The sequence below is a fragment of the Bos javanicus genome, chromosome 5 (genome assembly GCF_032452875.1).
Source record: "Bos javanicus breed banteng chromosome 5, ARS-OSU_banteng_1.0, whole genome shotgun sequence".
Taxonomy (NCBI): Eukaryota; Metazoa; Chordata; class Mammalia; order Artiodactyla; family Bovidae; genus Bos; species Bos javanicus.
Genome location: NC_083872.1, coordinates 65,074,285 through 65,094,373, shown reverse-complemented (window position 1 = coordinate 65,094,373; position 20,089 = coordinate 65,074,285). Strand labels below are relative to the sequence as shown.

The window sequence follows — 20,089 nt, the reverse complement described above, 5'->3', positions numbered from 1 at the left end:
CAAACTACAGAAAAAGCGATTCCAACATAGGATCAAAAATGCAAATTTGGTTGGGAAGCTAATGAGGTTTAACTGGAGCCTGCTGCTAATGAAATGCATACATAAGCCAAATTTCTCTCTCTTCTTAGGAACCTAAAACACACGGTCTATACCGTAACTGTTCATTCTCTTGACAGTCCCTGTGCTAAAGATAGGATTAAAGGCATTTATTCAATCAGTCAACTGAATATAAAAATTGAACCCTCTAAATTCTAGACAAGAAACTTAGATCATCCCCCATCATGATATTTAAACCCAAATCCAACAGAACTGAAAGGGGATATTTTTTAAAAAGAGAGATGAAAGTTCCAGAACTGGACCAAACTCTCATCAGAAAATAAACTCAACCGCATCCAGCGGAGGAGGATTGTATTGAATGTGCTCAGTTTGTTTTTCCTGAACTCATTCACCAGGTTGAAAACCCAGATGGGCTAATTTATCTTGTTGTGTCTTGGGTCACCTCAGTATAGACAAAGAAACCAACGTGCACCTGTGCACTTAGAGGCCAAGAGTATCCACTTTAGGTATGGTTCGGGGGAGGGAGAAGAGTGTGTAAAGAATATATTTAAATAGCACAAATTTTAATCGATATATTTACTTAAATCTGTCTCAGTTCCCTGTAAGGTTCTAAAGAGAAACTATACAACTTTTAGTTGTCAAAAAAAAAAAAAAAGATCTGCCACTTTTTCCTTTAATTACTAAAATATACTTGCTTTGCAAACAGTTTCACTTTAGACTTCATTTTCTCCACCTGGCTGCCCAATTAAGCTTTCAAAGCTTCTAGAAAATCATGGAACAGATTATTACGTAAAACCTATTACTGACATCCACTAGACAAGCATGTGAAATCTAACATCATGTAAAATCCACAAGTTAGCTCTCTCTGATAGGAAAAGGTGTAAAAATAGATTTCTACCAATGAATAGGACTAAAAACTGATCATAATGTTGAATTATCCCCAAATGGTAACCCAAGAATGGCAATGTTATGGGCTAAATGTGCAGCAGAGACAAAAACAACCCAAATCTCTGCAAAAAATGCTCTGAGTTTAAAAAAAAAAAAAAGGCTACTAGTATGCAATTTGTAATCTGCTCACAATTTGTTAGGTTCCCAAGCATCGATTGCAAACCCTCAGAGCCACCTGAGTGATCATTTGCTGCTGCTGCTAAGTCGTTTCAGTCCTATCAGTTTAAATCCCAAGAAAAGGAGACTGACCCCTTTAACCTTGGGAAAATGAGCAGGGGACATCACTGGCCTAGAGAATGAAGACTCCATGCCAAATGGCAATAATTTCCCTCCCAAGGAGCCCTGGCTCTGAAATGTCCTCTCAGAACATCCCCCAATCACTGCTCAGTACTTCCATGTTTAAAATGCCTAAACTAAATGTTATCACAGCAACTGATTGCAATCCAGGTTAAGGGAAGAGGTCTACTTGAGTTTCTGCCTCATATAACCCATTTTCAGCAGCATCTCTGATAAAGGACAAAAGAGAATTGCTTTTTCCACGCAAGCAGAAATGTTGATGAAGAGGCTTGTTGGTTTCCCCAGCGGCCAGGATTTCTAGCTCAGTCTGAAACCTTCACACTGATTTCATGTTCCTTCAGAATTGTACAATGCCTTAAAAATAATAATTAAGAAATATATTTCTTTAACAATAAACTGGAAAGGGAAAAATATCTTCCATTTCCATGTAACTATTATTTCCAAGCTGAGTTTTTCTGTATTAAAAGCATATTTTGGTGCATATAATTTAACCCCATAGCATCTGTCAAGAGAGATGTTCTCATTTCTAATTTACAGATGGAGAAATGCAAGCACAGAAAAGTTTAAATAACTTGTTCAAGGTCAGTCAGGGACAAGATGAGCAAGGATTGAACGCGGAACGAACTCCTAGCTTCACACCGTTAGAAAAAGACTCAACACCCGTATCCCTTCCTCTCGGTGGTAAGAAGAGGAAGGAATTTTTCTGGAGTCCCAAAGCCCGCAAACACCTAAAATTTAGGCGTTTTTACTTCCCGGACTCCACAAACGCCCCCTTACCAGGTTCCAGGCAGCCTCCAACTAACACCCCTCCAGCCCCAAGCCAGCGCGCACTACCGCCCGCTCCTTCCCTCCCAGACCCTCTCGGGAGCCGAACCCCGAAGTTTCCCGGGGTGATCGGACGGCTCCCGGGTCCCGGCCGCCCAATGCCGCGATCGCCGCCGTTACCGTATGCCGTGAGAGAGGCCATCCTGGCCCGCGTCCTGCGCAGGCTGGCCCGGGCGTCGGCGACAGCGGCCGCCTGCGTGCCGCGCCCCTGGACGGCGGGCGTCCGGTCCCGCGAAGGCATGCGCTCGGCTCCCGCGGCGCCCGGCCGCCCCACAGCTGAGCATGCCCAGTCCGCCGGCCGCGGCCGCTCGGAGAGGAGCCGGCGGCGCGCAGGTGCCCGGGGCCGGGTCTGGGCTGCTAGGGCGTGGGGAGCGAGGACGCACACGGGCCGCGGTGCTCCGGGTACCCGCGGGGATTGAACCTGCCGGGAGGGCGCGCAACCTCGAGAGAGGAGGGGCAAAGCCGGCGGTGGGAGGTGCCGGGCGGAGGTACCGGGTGACTGCGCCCACACCCGGCGGGCGGCGGGCAGGACCTGGCTGGGTCCACGCCGAAGAGGGGTGCCCCTCGGGGTGGGTGCGGCAGAGGTGACGCGGGCAAAGGCGGGATCGGGAGTTCCGAGCGCGCCACGGCTTCGGGGACCTGGAACCTCCAGCTCCCTTTCTAGGGAAGTTCCACTGGAAAGCAAGCCTGGGGACATAGGGGTGGGTATGGCTCTCGGGTGCGAGTCCCAGCCCAGGCGACAGTCTCAGGAAGGGTTTCCTTGAGGCCAAAACCCCGGGGAGAGTTACAGCTCTGTCTTGAAGACTTTTATTAATAAAGTCCTTGACGGCTAAGTACCGAGTTCTGACCCCAGCAGATCATATCTGTCCTGGCAACACCATCCTATCACCTTGATTCGTGCGCCTGTCTCCCCACGAAGCTGTGACCAGTGTTCTATTCCACTATGACTGCCCTGCCCCTCGATCGGGGCACGAACTCAAACATTCTTTGTTGAATGATTGAATGTCCGAGCCCCTTGCTCGTCCTCTGTGGAAGCCCAGCCATCTGTTGTGAGAACTCTTCATTTAGAATTAGGGTTTGGAACAATGGGGAACAGGGAGAAAGAGATCCGAGAGGCCAGCAGCACCCTTGCGGGTGGGGACAAGAGAAAAGGCGAGGCCGCCTAACGCCCCCTCGGGATCAGGCGCACCTGAGCCTTTTCGAGTACCAGGTGCAAAGTCACGACGACACGGCGGGTGCACTCCCGGCTTCCTAGTGCGGGACTGACAGTCCTGATCACCAGGGTATCTCGGCCTTGGAAAAACGCTAGCTCCCAACGAACTGCGGGGCGGTGCTGTCAAGGCTATTTAACAGCGTTTGGGGTTTTGCCAACTCTCATGGAAAACAAAAAAAGAGAGGGCAGAACAATCTGGCCAAGGCAAAAGGGGCGTTTCTTTAGGAAGCTTTCGGCTGGCTCCTGACCTCGCCACCGCCGCTGCCCGTGGCGCCTGCCGGCCTGATCCAGGTGTCACGTTTTTGCACCTGCCACCTTCTCATCTCTTTCCTCTTCTCTCTTCTCTTCTCGCACTCCTGTTCTTCTGGGGCGCGGGGAGGCGGCGGCAGGTGGCGGTGGGCAAGGCTCTGGAATGTAATGTCACTTTGCAGCCGGTGGGGCCAGACTGGGAGAACGGCAAGAAGGCGCTGGGTAAGGGAGAGCTGGGGAGTGAGAGATTGGAATCTGGCATTTTATTCCCGCTGCGTCAGCCAGCTACTGGCAGGTGACCCTTAGTCAAGACCCTCTCTGTGACCCTTTGTTTGCCCCGTCTGTAAAGTGGCGGGTAACCATTGTTAGCGCCCTGCCCTCTTTAAGCGGGGATCAGCTGGGACATGGACAGTGCCATCACTCCGGAAGCTCTGTGGGGCTCTGTCTTGGACGCTGCACCCTCTCCACCACCGGCCTTCTCCACCAGCCTCTCCCCTGCCCAGGTCCCTTTAATCTCACACTTCCCTGACCCCAGAGGCAGAACCTGCTGACCCCAAGCCTAAAGCGATTTGGGAACCTGCCCTCTGCTCCAGGTTGTGAGAGCGCATCTAGTTGGGGTGGGATAAGAGGCAGACCTTCCTTCCTCAGTGCGCCCAGTGCCTTCCTTGTCTTGGCAGCCTCCCTGAGCCCACCCCCAGCCCACCCTCAGTTCCCCACCCTCAGTGGCCCCAGCTCCTCAGCACTCCCGGCTCTTGTCAGCCTGTGCCACCCTTGGTGCCTGCTCCTGTCCAAGCCCTGGGGCCTGAGCCTGGAGCTGCCCCCTGGATCCCGCTGTGCACCTCTGCTGGGACCCAAGGCCATTGGCGAGTTGTCTTCCGCCATCCAGGCCCAGGTATTTGTCCTCTCTTTATCTCCACATTTCCTCCCAGGGATGGTCAGGAGGAAGGACAATCAAAATGTGTTACAAATTGCACTTAATTCTTCTTGGCAGCTCTTTTCTAATTAGAAGGAACTAAAAAGTAGCATGTAATTAATTCACCTCTCTTAAGGCCACTTGAACTTCTGTCCACATCATACCACTCCAAAGCCTTGAGACATTTGGTTTTCTCCATCGAATTAAGGTTGAGAACCCTGGGCCTCTTGGTTGAGGAACTAATGGACAAATATATCTCATTCCTTCATCATCAGGTTTGCTAAGAGCCTTCCCCTATGCCCAGGCCATGTGCTGCCAGGTAAGGCTGTGGTCTTTAAACAGCCTCCCTGTCTCCTGGTCTGAAGGAGGGGGTGGTCCCCCTGCCTCACATTCTTGAGAAGAAGGAAGACCAATAGAGAAGTAGGATACCCTGATGAAGCACAGGGTAGTAGACACCTTGCAAGGAGCAAGAGGGGCCTGTCTTTGCAGTGTTTACAGATGACTTCACCAAGGAAATGACATGTGAAAGATGAGGTCCATGATTTGTGTTGTTGCAGGTAAAATTTCCTAAAGACAAGCCTGTCGTTCAGATTTTCTTATGTTTTATTCATTCAACATGTCTTCAGGAGTAAAATATGAACTGTCACAACCTTGATGAAAGCTATGTTCTAAACCTTTCCAGGAAAATGCCTTTTTCAGATGATAGATTGAGGAAAACTGCTTCTCCTTCACTTCTCAGCACGCTCTGAACTTGAACAATTTGACGTGTTATTAACTGCTCTGAACGTGATTGTATTGCATTTGACCCTGGAAGAGGTCACCTCTTGGTGATTAACATTTCTGGGTGATTAACATTTTTAATCACTTTAAGTTTGTAGTTTAGTAACTATAAATACTCATTCTTTAAGACTATTGCAACTGAAAAGTAATTCAGCTTTCATGTGACTGCCATCAATTTGACTTAGAGTGTGATCCATTATTAAAGATTTAACAAGTTGAATGTTTTAAAATAACTGATTTCAAAGATGGAGCGTTATAGCTACATAACAATTCCATTTCCATTACAATAAAGGCTTCCTTGGATCTCTGCTATAATTTGCTACACCTGAAAAAAAAAAAGTGGCTAAAATGAAATGACAACTTTTGTTTTTCAAAATTCCAAAATAAATGGAAAGGTTGCAAAAGACTCAAACTCGTTTTAAAACCCAATAACCTAAAATGGCAAAGAAGTAGATACATCAAGTTCCTGTTTTAGAGCTTTAAATGAATGTTTATAACACATTTTTACAAAACTTGACAGATTTGTTACAGTGAATAAAGTTTCTTATATACTATGAATTGTTCATTCTTTATATGTATATATATATATAAAAGCATTTATATATAAAGTGCTATAATATATACAGTCTTAATATTAAGACTAGTGAAATAGATACTATTGTGATCATCATTTGACAGGAAAACTAAGCCACCAAGTGGCTAATTAACTGTTAGTAAGGTATGGATCGGAGAGGGCAATGGCACCCTACTCCAGTACTCTTGCCTGGAAAATCCCATGGACAGAGGAGCCTGGTAGGCTGCAGTCCATGGGGTCATGAAGAGTCGGACACGACTGAGTGACTTCACTTTCACCTTTCACTTTCATGCAATGGAGAAGGAAATGGCAACCCACTCCAGTGTTCTTGCCTGGAGAATCCCAGGGACGGGGGAGCCTGGTGGGCTGCCACCTATGGGTTCGCACAGAGTTGGACACAACTGAAGCGACTTAGCAGCAGCAGCAGCAGCAGCAGCAAGGTATGGATCCAAGCTTTAAAACCAGATTCCAGAGCTCATAATATACCACTTCCAAATGTTGTTGAATGTATATAAACTATCTGATTGTTTTGCCTTCTAAGTCTTCTATTTAAAATATTATTTTATTTATACTTTTTTTCCTTAAGGAAATATAGGTTAGTTGTACTGAAGGGCAGTAAGGTGTAATAAGAAGAGGCTACATGAGCTTTTCCTAAGTATATCAGGGCCAACCGGTGGAAACAAACTGTAAAATTAAACATGCACAGTGAATTCTTACCTTAAGGAAGAGAGTAGATTATTTAAATTCTGACATACTGGTCTCCATTTCTCAAGTGTCATGAACTCTCTTCAATTTATAACAGAAAAGCTGTCACCTGTAATAGTACAAATGCCTTTTATTACATATTTCACTAACTACTTGGCAGGCAATTTAACTAAATTTAGCATAAAATGGAATTGGCTTTGGCAGGACATTGTCTTGTCATTAAATCCTATGCATTGACACAATGGAAAATTTATTAGAGGATTCAATAATATTTACCTTAAATATGCTTTATTTTGTTATATAAATGCCATATGACTCATTTATGAAAACAGAGACATGTACCTCAACCTGAAATTCTGAGTGTTGCAATGACTATACAGGTGAAAATGTTTTATATTCAGATCCATATGGATTAGAATGATTCTGAATTCATACTGATGAAAAAATGACCATAACTTCCATCTCAGTGTAAAAAGCAAAAATTTCTATATTATAAAAAATATTTCTCATCTCCTAGAAAGCAGTGAATGAAAATATCACCTTTCTAAATCTGCAATAAACACTGTTAAACAAGAGTCTTATTAACAAATATTTCCTCTGGTGTTTGTTCATTAAATAGTTTCTCTGACATAGAAAGGAATTTGTGTGGGACTTGTGCTGTCCAGACAGGAGAAGAGAATCTTGACCAAATTCACTAGATGATAAACTCTGCAAAAGACTTGCTTATGTCTTATTTTTCTTTATTTTGCCCACAGTGTATTACACAGTGCTCCACATGGTAAAAGCCCAACATTTGTGTATTACTTGGAGAATCACGGAAGGTCAGACCCAAGAGGAAACTTAAGAGCACTGGTTCTGGGGTGAGTCTGAATTCAAACAACAAGCTCTACCACATATTCATCGTGTGACCCAGGCCTCAGTTACTCATCTGCCAAATGGGGAGATAATAAGAGCCACAACATAGGGTTGTTGAGGGTCTTGAATGAGTTAATGTGTATAAAGCCTATAGAACAGTTCTCAACAGATGTTAACCCCTATTATTTATTACATGCAATTCTCCAGGATTCTTTTAGGAATATCAACCAAATAATAATCCTTTTCACAAGGGTTAATGATGTTCATAATATTGAACAGCAAATACCACACATGTACTGCTAAACAGGAACCCCATGTGTGCCAGGCTTTACCCTTTAGCCACCAGGATGTGGGAAAGTCCAGGGAAAACAAGGTGCCAGGCAATAGGGATCATGGGGTGGAACCTGTTGATTACAACCGGGGTGGAGGTATTAATATTTCAGTACTTTAAAACGGGCACCAGTGTGCCCTGGTTGAACATCAGCTCTGCTTCACACGTTCCCGCCATAGACATCCAAACCACTGGACTTTCTAATCACTCCACACAGCAAAACAGACCTCTTCATCCCATACATATTTTAGTTTTTAATTCCCTACTGAGAGAGCTGAACAGTAACATAATCTAATAATCAGAATATATATAACAATTGATATTTAAGAAAGACATGTAAATCCTCTATTTATGAGCACTTCTTAATAATAGATATTTTAAATATCTAAATTTAAACAGAACACATTATGGGGTAGCAAGTGCCAAGGGATTTTTAAAATAACATCAACAAAATCATCCAAAATAAATAAATGAATAATAACAAAGAACTGCTGAATGGGTTTTGTTAGCTGCCTACTGAGAATACATTTCATGTGAGATGAACACAATCATTAGGGAGGAAAATATTTGCCTCCACTGCAGAAAAGCAGACTGAGAAATAAAAAGTAAACGAAACCCAGGGAACATTTAAAAACCAGTGGCAGCAGAGTCCTGGAGGGAAATGATCATGTTAAATAAAAGAACTTCCCAACCCTCCATTCACTGACTTTAACTGAGGTTTCTCTGGTCAAACAACCCAAAGCCAAAGACTGAACACCGGATCACAACAAATTTAGTCTTTAATGTTAAGATAGTATTTTCTCTTTTGCATGAAACATTTTTGTCTCTCCAAATGAACTTTAGAATTAGTTTGTCAATATCCACAAAACACTTTCTGGGATTGGGATTGCATTGAGTCTATATGTCAAATTGGGAAAAACTGACATATTGACAGTATTGAGTCTTGCTATCCATGAACATGAAATCTTCTTTGTTTTTTTTCATCTTATAGCTTTCCTTATATGGTTCTTGTACATATTTTCTTAGATTTATGCCTAAGTATTTTACTTTTAAAGATGCTAATATAAATGTTATTATGTTTCTAATGTCAAATTCTGCTTGTTCACTGACGGTATATAGGAAAGAAACTGATTTTTGTATACTAACCTTATATCTTGCAACCTTGCTATAATCACTTATTAATTCCAGGAGTTGTTTTTTGTTGTTGTTGTTGATTCTTTTGAATTTTCTACATAGATGATCATGTCATCTGTGAACAAAGAGAGTTTTATTTCTTCCTTCACAATCTTTATACATTTTGTTTCCTTTTCTTATTGCATTAGCTAAAACTTTCAGTACAATGTTGAAAAGGAATGGTGAGAGGGAACATCCGTGCCTTGAACCTGATTTTAATGGTAAAGCTTTGAGTTTCTCACCACTAGTATGATATTAGCTATAAGCTTTTTTGTATATATTCTGTATTAAGTTTATTAAGAAGTGAAACCAGTGAACTAGAAAGCCAAAATTCTAGTTCTGGTTCTCTCTGTGTTATGTCACTTAAATTCTCTGGTTATAATATATATTTACATATACTTTCAAATTAATGAGGTACCAGGCCTACTCTTAGGCTTCCCTGATGGTTCAGGTAGCAAAGAATCTGCCTGCAATGTGGGAGATCTGGGTTCAATCCCTGGGTTGGGAAGATCCCCTGGAGAAGGGCATGGCAACCCATTCCAGTATTCTTGCCTGGAGAATCCCCATGGACAGAGGAGCCTGACAGCCTATAGTCCATGGGGTCTCAAAGAGTCAAACACACTGAGTGACTAAGCACAGCACAGCACAGGACTACTCATAATGTGATAAATGACCAAATACTTCTAGCTGCCTATCCTTGTATGCCTTCTTTAACCTCATTCCCATGATCAAACTGGCCTGAAAATTGACTGCTCTCACCATATGCATCAATTGAAGTCAGAATATGATTTTATTCATCCAGATTTAGGGAGGTTCTAATTTTTTCTAGGCACACACCAGCCATGCATATCTGTGTGTGTATGTGTGTGTGTGTATACATATATATACATATGATGGATATATGTATATATTCAAGATATATGTGTGTATGTATCCCATCTTGGACATCATATAAGAGCTCATCAAGGGTGAAACAAACAAATGCGTATAAATGTGTCATAAATAATGTGAGGTTTTCTTTTCTACTTTTCTATGGTTTTTAAGTTCTCCATAAAACATAATTGGAAGATATCACTAAATTTTTAAAAGGGAAAATATGAGGGCTACATGATTTAAAGATATTAGAGCAAGATATCGGGGAAGAGGAGAATTATATAAGTAACAGAAATATGCTACAAGTCAAATAGCTACACTTATTTACCCATGACAAACATATAATTAATTTTAAAGTAGATTTAAAATACAAATGAAAACTACATACCTAGATTGTCATTTCTGACAAAGATAGTTACATACCATACAAATGAGAAAAGACTCAGACAGATACTTGTCCACTTTCACAATTTTACCTAGTTCTGAAGATGGATAATTTTTGTAGAATCAAAAGTTCATGTTGCAGGCATCTTCATGAGAAACTCCTGAGGCATGGCCTATTTTATATTGCACACCTCAGGATTCTAAGATCTATTTATATTCTGCTTAAGCTCCTGATGTCGTTTGTATCTTTCTTAAAACTTAAAATTAAATTGTGAACCTGGGGATAACTAATTTGAGCAAATTACAACTGAACTCTCAAACAGATTCCAGGACATACTTTACCCTAAATATAGCATGGTGTTTCAGAGAAATAAAGGCAATTTCGTAAGAATCTCTGCTACATTCTGTAATTTCAAGTAAATCATATTACCATGACCTTGTTAGAGAGAAAAAAAAGAATTCTTCATGACTAAGATGACTTCTAAGCTTTACTGAGATATACTTCTCAGTATAGTGTAAGCTTACAGGGAGAGAACATTGTGGACACCTCTTTGAAGTTTGTTGTGATGTATTTTGATCTCCAGTAGATGTACTTCAACATTTAATAATACTCCTCTCATTCTCTCTATAGAGAAAAAAGTAAGAGAATCCAAGACATGAACATCAGTAACATTCCTAGGCTTGCCTCTGAGATCAGATTGTGTTGGTATCCTTCCCAACGTACTTCCTCTACTTTCCCTGACCCTTTAATAGAATCCTGGTTATATCCAGGATGGCAAGGGGCCCAGCTAAATTCTCATTTCCTAGCTTCCTTTGCAGCTAACTGAGAACCGCATGCACAGTTCTAGCCAATGAGACACACAGGGTTTGCTCATACCGATGGTCTGCTGGGGATCCATGGGAACTCCTTACTTCTTCCTCCTTCCACTTGCCCTGACTGTGCGCATGATGATTGGAATTCCTGTAACCATGTTGGGACAATGACGGAAAGGCCAAAAGGATCTCAGGGAGATAATCCTAGACGTGGTTGAACTGAGAAACCAACACCAGCAACCATCTGTTTCCTGATTTCATTCTATATAAGAAAAACAAACTCCAGTTTGTATAACACTGAAGTCATGTATTTTATTACCTTCAACTAAAAACATTCCTCTTGGTTACCCCTCCTCAATCCAATCTTTTTTGTGTAATCAGGTAGATAGCAAAGCTTTGCTCTCATCCCTAACAGAAATCAAGAATGAGGATCCCTAATACATTAATCAGAGCAGCTGTTCTTGCACCTGTCCCACTAATGAGTCACCCCCGAAGACTTTTTGCTGTCAACTACAAAATCAGCACTCAAATAAGTAATCATTACTCAAAAAAACTGCCCTATTTCCAAATCTCACACCCCTATCTCTGCCTGAAATCATCGTCTATTTGAAATGGGGTTGTGTCAGTGATAGTAGATGTTCTCAGTTCTTCATGTTACCGAGACAGCTCTAGTCTGAGCATTAAGGACAAATTGGCTGTGAAAGGGAAATTACCCAGGAGGGAAAACACGAAGGGCAAGATTATTCCAGATGATTAAATGAAAGCTCGGTTGGTTACAAAGGTCTCAGATCAAATGAATAGAGGTGTATTAAACATGGGATGCAATTTCTTTGAAACGATGTACCCAATAATTTAGGAAGATTTTTGTTGTTCTTGTGTAGTTGCTCAGTCATGTCTGATTCCTTTGCAACCCCGTGGACTGTAGCCCACCAGGCTCCTCTGTCCATGACATTCCCCAGGCAAGAATACTGGAGTGGGTTGCCATTGCCTACTCCAGGGGATCTTTCTGACCCAGGGACTGAACCCATGTCTCCTGCAAGTCTCCTGCATTGCAGGCGTATTCTTTACCACAGAGCCACTAGGGAAGCTGGTTTAGGAAGATAAGAAATTACTGTCTCCCTTTCTCACAAAGTAAGAGTTAAAAATTATGAAATACACTATAAAATATCTTTTAGGTTATATTGGGTAGAATGAAGATGAATACACAAAATGAAACTAAGGCCAAGTAATGATAATAATTCCAATGAACTTTCAAGAAGCAAAGTACTTTACCAGTCATGTTTCTTACATAACCCTCACAACCATACCATCCGGACGTCACTATTAGTATCTCCATTTTAGATGAGCAAACAAAAACCTGGAGAGATTGTGCATCTTGCCTGATATTGTGTAACTAATGAGAAGGAAATTAAGGACTCAAATCCAGGTCACCTGATGACAAAGGCCATGCTCTCAGCACTGCTCCTTAACCACCATGTGGTACCGCCCCGTGGATCAAAGGACGTCAGACCTGACAACCCTGTGTGGGCATCCAGCCCAGGGGCTCACAATATTTTAAGCATAAAGACCCTTTCTATCAATCATGTTTTCAAATTTTACTGGTTGAAAACATACACATGAACAAAAGTATCTGTAAATTCAGTAACACTCTTAAATGATTCCACACTATATTCACCATCTACATTCATTTGGAAAGTAGTAGTTCATATAAATGTGAAACCTAGGATTTATAGTCTAAAGACATCTCTTACTGAACTTGGAATTTCCAGACCCTTTGAAATATTTTCCTGACCCTCCCACTCAAGATGGAAGTTGTCAGTTCTGGTCCCCTGAGTAGCAGATGACAAAGACAGGATTACATGTGCAAAAGATGTATTGAGAGTAATTTCCATGAAGGTTAAATGGAATATAGGCAGGAGTAGGCAGGGAGTGCCTTCACATCATGGTGCAAGTCTTGAGAGGGAGATCAAGAAGGAAGGATTGGACAGAAAGAGTCTCAGACTAAAGTGTAGTGTTGGTCAGCTGAAGGAGAGGCCCTGAGCCAAACCTGCCCATGAGAGGAAGCCCCTCACTGGGCCAACACCAGGACCCTCCCATACTCAGTCACTGGCTGGGTGCAGCCTAGTATAAATGTGGCCTCGGATTCACAGGGGCAGTAGCTGAAGGCTGTCAGTCACCCACATTCTCTATAGCAGCTTGTTTTAAAGGCAGCCACAGGTTAGGAATCATGCATATGGTCCAATGTCCTCATTATACAGATGAGGAAAATGAAGCCCAATTCCATGAAGTCAATCAGGATGAGAAATTACTTGATCCAACTTCCAGGTCAGCAGAGTACTTGAACACTTTGACTCTGGAGTTAAATTCACCTGCAAAATGGGGGACCTGAGTGAGTGATTTAATGTTTCTTAGCTTCATTGCCTTCCCAAAGAGATGTTGTTTAAAGGTACATACTTGCAACTAGTAAATAAATACATCCTGCAGAGCTAAAATACAGTACAGTGATTACAGACACCCAAACTGTATTATAAATATTTAACTTACTAAGAGACTAGAACTTCAATTGCTCCCACCACAAGAAGAAATGATAATTATGTGATGTGATCGAGGTGTTAAACTAATGCTACAATGGCAATCACAGTGCAATATACATGTATCAATATTTTGTATACCTTAAACTTATAGTGTATGTCTCAATTAAAAAATGAAAATAGTAGTAGCTAACTACTGAGTTTTAACTCAGTAACTACTACTGAGTTTTAAAAGCAAAAACACATATAAAAGTGCTTAGCATAGTACCAGAGACATACTAACCACCCAACAAATGGTAGCAAGTATTTTCGATTCAATATTTTTTCTACTAGATATAGATTAACTAAAAATGCAGAGAGCATCTTATTATGTCCTTATCCTGTCTCTCTAATTTATGCTCACAAAGATACTCATAGAAAAGTAGTATCATCACCTCCATAATACCTAAATTACCCTTGATGTTTGCAAAAAATCTCCACTATTCAAGAATATTATCAGCATTGCAAATCTCTTAAGGCAAGTGGCCTTTGTGCCCAGAGGAGACAATTAAAATAGTTTTAGAAGACGTCCTCAACAAGTTTTTAGAGTTGAATCATTTAGTGCTTTCAATATTAATTCAGTTAAGTTTTATTCAGGATAAAAATAAGTCTCTGATGTTTAAAATCCAATTCAATGCCTTAAAATATTTACTAAAGTGGAGGAGAACAAATCAATGCTACAAGGTCAGGGAGGCGCGTGCTCATTCTTGGAGAATCACCACTGCTCCCAAGAGCTCATCTTGGCAAAGGGAAGAGAGCCTCAGTGGAGCTGCAAGACCATGAGAAGAGTCTTAATCAAGGTCTTGAGCTTTCAGTTCCAGAGAGGGTGTCAAGTAGACTTGAAGACTACTCTTCAACCTCTCTTTTTAAAGTAAACCAGTGTACTGGCACAACAATGGCAATATAGCCGACTATTGAATTGTACATCTAAAAAAAGATTGAGATGGTGAAGAAAAAGCAATAGGGAGCTCTGTGTAAGGGGTGGGGAAAGTAGGCACGTGAACCTTTGCTCAGTTTTTCTGTACACTAAAATTGCTCTAAGATATAAAATTTATTAATTAAAAAAGAAAGAAAGAAATACGTATTATTTATTCTAGGTGAAAGAAGCCAGATACAAAAGGCCACGTGTTTGACTCAATTTATATGAAAACCCCAGAATAGGCAAATCCATAGAGACAGAGAATAGCTTGGGGAGGGGGGTGACAGAGGTTGTAGGAGGAGAAGATAAACAGGCAGAACAGAGGACTTTTAGGGCAGTGAAAATAGTCTGCATGATGTTATAATGATAGATACACGTTATTATGTATGTGCATGCTAAGTTGCTTCAGTCGTGTCTGACACTTTGCGACCCTATCCAGGCTCCTCTGTCCACGGGATTCTCCAGGCAAGAACACTGGAGTGGGTTGCCATGCCTTCCTCCAGGGGCTCTTCCCGACCCAGGGATCAAACTCACGTCTCTTACATCTGCTGCGCTGGCAGGCAGGTTCTTTACCACTAGCACCATGTGGGAAGCCCATATGTTTATTATACACTTGTCCAAATCCACAGAATACACAATACCAAGAGTAAACCAAAAAGTAAACTATGGACTCTGGATGATGATCGTATATCAGTACAGGTTCTTCCTTTGTTTAACAATAACAACAAAAGGATCATTCTGGTAAGCAATACTGATAATAGCGGAACTACGCACATATGGGGTCAGGAAGCATATGGAAAATCTGTACATTTCTCTCAATTTTGATATAATCCTCAGTTCAGTTCAGTTCAGTCGCTCAGTCGTGTCCGACTCTTTGCAACCCCATGAATCGCAGCACACCAGGCCTCCCTGTCCATCACCAACTCCCGGAGTTCTCTCAGACTCACGTAATCCTAAAACTATTGAATTACAAAATCTTAAAAACATAAAAGTTGATAGCAGTCGCTGAGGGCTTGGGGAAGGAAGGAATGGGGAGTGACTGATAACAGATATGGGGTTTCTTCTTGGGGTGCTAAACATGTGCTGGATGTAGGTAGTGGTGATGTTTACACAGGTCTCTGTACTAAAAATCTGAATTGTACACATTTAAAGGGCCTGTTTTATATTATACAAATTATATCTCAATAAATAGGAAATGTGTACTGGGTATAATGAAGATTCCATTCCATTTGCCCAGGAGACAACTGGATACAATGAGGAGAATGGCGTCCAGAGGGGAGAGGATCAGCAATGGTACTTGTCTCTCTTGCCTTGGGACCTTGCCCATCACCCTGCCATCCGAGACTGTACAGCAAGGCCAGCTGCTAAACTAGCTCGCAACAACTTCACCCTTTCATAGTCCCTGTGGTCATATATATTGACAGGGGCGTGTGGCCCCCTGCTGTAAATAGCTTCTTCTATGTGCTTCTATTTCTCCTTTTATTATCTGCTAACATCAATGGTTATCTCTTGACTTTTACTCCTTCCCATTCAATGCAGACTCTTTCCATATCTCCTTCATCTAGTTATCTTATGGATGGATAGATAAAAGCCTCTCTGGCTGGCTGGTTATCCTTTCATTCAGCCATTAACCATCTATACATTGATCCATTATCTACCTCAGGAATCTTCATCATTTTGGAAAGAAAGGGCTTACTTCCTGGCAACACCAACAGAAAAACAGCTCCTCCGAGGAAAAAGTCACTATTATCTCCCAGCTTCTGTGACCAGGAACTAGTGAGTCTCTTCACGTCATATTCCTAGCTGCTACTACAGTAAAGGGAACAAAGCAACTGTTCATCAAGGCCATGGTCTGTCCAGCTGACCCACAGATATATTATTTTAGCACTTTGGCAATAACCATTTACAGAGTGTGATTAGGTCACTGTTTACACAGTGACAAAGGAAGTCGAAACAAATTGTTCAAGAGTTGTCTTGGAATACTACATGAATTTCAGTTTATTGACAAATATTTATAGCCAAAACTAGAAGTTACCTACCCCCAAATTCCTTCTCTACAATATCACCAGTTGAAGATTTATGGGGAAAGAAAGTAAATAGAAAGTAATTTAGCATACAGATGGCCACAAACACATGAAAAGATACTCAACATCACTCATTATTAGGAATAGAACTACCATATAACCCAACAATACCACTGCTGGGCATACACCCTGAGAAAACCATAACTGAAAGAGACACATGTGCTCCAATGTTCATTCTAGCACTTTTTACAATAGCCAGGATATGAAACAATCTAGATGTCCACTGACAGATGAATGGATACAGAAATTGTGGTATATATATCCAGTGAAATATTTACTAAGCTATAAAACAGAAAGTCAGTCCTAATGAGGTAGATAAACCCAGAGCCTATTATACAGAGTGATGTCAAGTCAGAAAGAGAAAGATAAATTTTGCATATTAATGCATGCATATGGAATCTAGAAAGATGCTACTGATGAACCTATTTCTTGGGCACACAAGGAGACACAAACACAGAGAACAGACTTACGGACGCAGTATGGGAAGGAGAGAGTGGAACACCCAAAGGATGAAAAAAAAGAACAGCTGGTATAAGCAGCAGCATGAATGAATCCCAAACTATTACGCTGAGTGAAGGAAGCATGACACAAAGAGCAAATACTGCATGATTCCACTTACATGAATCTCACAGGAAAGTTCAGTTTCATCTCAAGCAACAGAATGCACGTCAGTGATTATGTGAGCCCAGGAATGGGAAGGGGCAAAAAGGGACACTTTGCAGATGATAGAAATGTCTTATATCTTGGTAGTAGTGGTGCAGGCTGTCAAAACTCTTCAAAGTGTACATTTAAAATGTGTATATTTTCTTGTTTATAAATTACACCTTAATCAAGTTGATTTAAAAATTTATGAATTCTCCTGCATCCACCTCTTAATCTCCTATAGCACCCTGTGTCTTCTCTGTGTGTGTGTTACAAGCCCTGGCAGCTACCCTTGTCACCTTCAAATCTGTTCTGTAGGAATTCTGAGGCATCAAGCACTTTACCCCCTGTGGTAAAGCTTACCTTCACGTGGTAACTATGGTTTGTCTTTTCTGACTTCAGCTTTAGTCAAGAGAATGCCCTGGAGGGTAAGTGTTTGCATCCTTCAAGAAATTCTGAGTCATTCATTCTCCTCTAATTCAGCCACGTGTGCATTTCAGGCAGGATCTTAGAGGACTGTTCTAATGGAGACAAGATATTCTTTCTTTCTGCCCATGAGTGAGAGCAGTTTAGGGACTAGAGATGAGTGCTCCCTCTCTCACTTTACTTCCTTGAGGGGATTTTCAGTTCAATAGGGAAGCTAGTGAGGTTCTTTCCACTTCCCACCCTTCCCCAGTTTGCTTGGCCAACTCCATTTGTGGACAGAGCACATGCCTATTTCTACTGAGTTATGAAGATCACACTGACAGAAGGCCAATTTGATTCCTTGCAGAGTGGTTTTATTCCAACTGAAGAAAATGATCCTTATTTTCCAAAAATCTTTCCCTGGGTCAGAGTGTGGCAGAGTTGACTCTTCAGCCTTTGCCAAGCAGTAATTCCAATAAATCAACCCCTCTTGCCTTTAGTGGTATGGTTTGCTAAATGAAAGATTCCTGGCAGGGAACCTCTTAAGAAAAATGTCTGGACTTAGCAATCATTGGAGATACTGGGGAGAGTTCAAGTCACTTTCTGAATAAGAAGAGAAATAAAAGCAAAAATGCAAAAGCAAACCATGAAAGTAGCCACGTGAACAAACCCATTGAACTGTGATGTTTTGGAGGTGTAGCTGCTATTCTGCCAGGCCCTATTTCCACCTCAGGACTCTTTTTAGGTGCAGCTGTAAGCAGGAAGCAAGTTAGGCTTTACTTGACAACGTTGGACTTCTGAGAATATTTATTAAATGATTATGAACATCTGACAAGTTGCTCTCAGCCGGTGTTAATAATCTTCTACATGAAATATTCTGCTCAAGGTTTCTAACAGCATCAGACAAGATAGTATGCATATAGTTGCAGGTACTCTGTATTTTCCAGATTAATGAGACTACCTTGAAACTGTTCTAATTCAACAGTTCTGTCCTTATTCCATCTGAGGTTTTCAAAATCTTTCAGGATCAAAAAGATAACTTGTGAAAGTCTTTTGTAAACTCCGATATTATAACTAGAATTAGATGATTTTTAGAGTATGCATTAAAAACCTACTAGATAGTAAAAGCAGAGAAGGCAATGGCACCCCACTCCAGTACTCTTGCCTGGAAAATCCCATGGATGGAGGAGCCAGGAAGGCTGGAGTCCCTGGGGTCGCTGAGGGTCAGACACGATTGAACAACTTCCCTTTCACTTTTCACTTTCATGCATTGGAGAAGGAAATGGCAACCCACTCCAGTGTTCTTGCCTGGAGAATCCCAGGGATGGGGGAGCCTGGTGGGCTGCCGTCTATGGGGTCGCACAGAGTCAGACACGACTAAAGCGACTTAGCAGCAGCAGCAGCAGCAGATAGTAAAAGATATGAGCAGGTAGTTCCTGGAAAAAGATACACACATGGCCTTTTATATATATTAATAATGCTTAATTTCACTTATAATAAGAGAAATACAAATTAAAATTATACTGAGATACCATTTCTTAACTATCTGACAAAAAAGTTAAGACTTTAATGATATCCTTAATGGCCAGACAATGGGAGAAAAAGCACTTTCATACATTGCTGGTGAGAAGGCAAAATGGTACAGCCCATTTGAAGGGAAATTTGCTATTTTCTAGCAAAATTACATGTGCGTCAACCCTTTAAGCCATCAGTCTCACTGCTGAAAATTTACTCTGAAAATATACCTTCACACACACAAAAGTTATTCATGACATTATTTGTAATAAAGTATTAGGAATTATCCATCTGCCCATTCATGTGTGTGTGGGTGTGTTAGTTGCTCAGTCGTGTGTGATTGTTTGTGACCCCATGGACTGTATCTTGCCAGGTTCCTCTGTCCATGGGATTCTCCAGGCAAGAATGCTGGAGTGGGTTGCCATTCCCTTCTCTAATGCCCATCCATAGGGCATTACAAATAAATTACAGTATATCTGTACAATAGAATACTATGCAGCTATCGAAAAGGATGAGAAAGATCTCTGTAAACTAATATGGAGTAATCTGCAGAATATATTGTCAAGTGACAAAAAGCAAGGTGCAAAAGAAGGCTCATTTTATGCTCTTTTGTAGAGAAAGAAAATATATACCCTTATTTTTGCAAAAAGCAAATCAAGAACAATAAATCTGAAGTTAATGAATATAACTGCCTATAGGGGGTGGGTGTAGGGGTACAAGCATGATTTCTCTGATTAGAACTTTTTTACTAGTCTTAACTTTTAAATGATGTAACTATTTTACATATTCAAACATAAAATTAAGTAAAAAGAAAGATAAAATAAAACCTTGAAAGTGAAAGTGAAGTCGCTCAGTCCTGTCCTACTCTTTGCAACCCCATGGACTGTAGCCCACCAGGCTCCTCCGTCCATGGGATTTTCCAGGCAAGAAGACTGGAGTGGGTTGCCATTTCCTTCTCCAGGAG

The 20,089-nt window shown here is 41.4% G+C and overlaps 1 protein-coding gene and 1 long non-coding RNA gene across 14 annotated transcripts in view; one reads left to right on the top strand and one right to left on the bottom strand.

The window, feature by feature from the left end:
* Positions 1 to 3,401, bottom strand: part of ANO4 (anoctamin 4) — a 431,104-nt gene extending 427,703 nt beyond the window's left edge. For 10 of the 12 annotated variants that reach the window (XR_009736492.1, XM_061417036.1, XM_061417037.1 and 7 more), the window contains exon 1: positions 2,248 to 2,937. Coding sequence is in view for 9 of the 12 variants with exons in the window: in XM_061417036.1 (XP_061273020.1) it covers positions 2,248 to 2,824 (577 nt within the window). In the remaining 3 variants the exon portion in view is untranslated. Of the gene's footprint in view, positions 1 to 2,247; positions 2,938 to 3,016; positions 3,026 to 3,316 lie in introns of those variants that run through there. The other 2 variants (XM_061417051.1, XM_061417056.1) reach the window with 2 other exon arrangements.
* A 70-nt stretch (positions 3,402 to 3,471) lies between these two features.
* The window catches only part of LOC133247789 (uncharacterized), a 33,057-nt gene continuing 16,439 nt past the window's right edge, over positions 3,472 to 20,089 (top strand). For both annotated transcript variants that reach the window (XR_009736495.1, XR_009736493.1), the window contains exons 1-2: positions 3,472 to 4,481; positions 7,317 to 7,421. This is a non-coding gene — a long non-coding RNA (uncharacterized LOC133247789). The remainder of the gene's footprint in view (positions 4,482 to 7,316; positions 7,422 to 20,089) is intronic.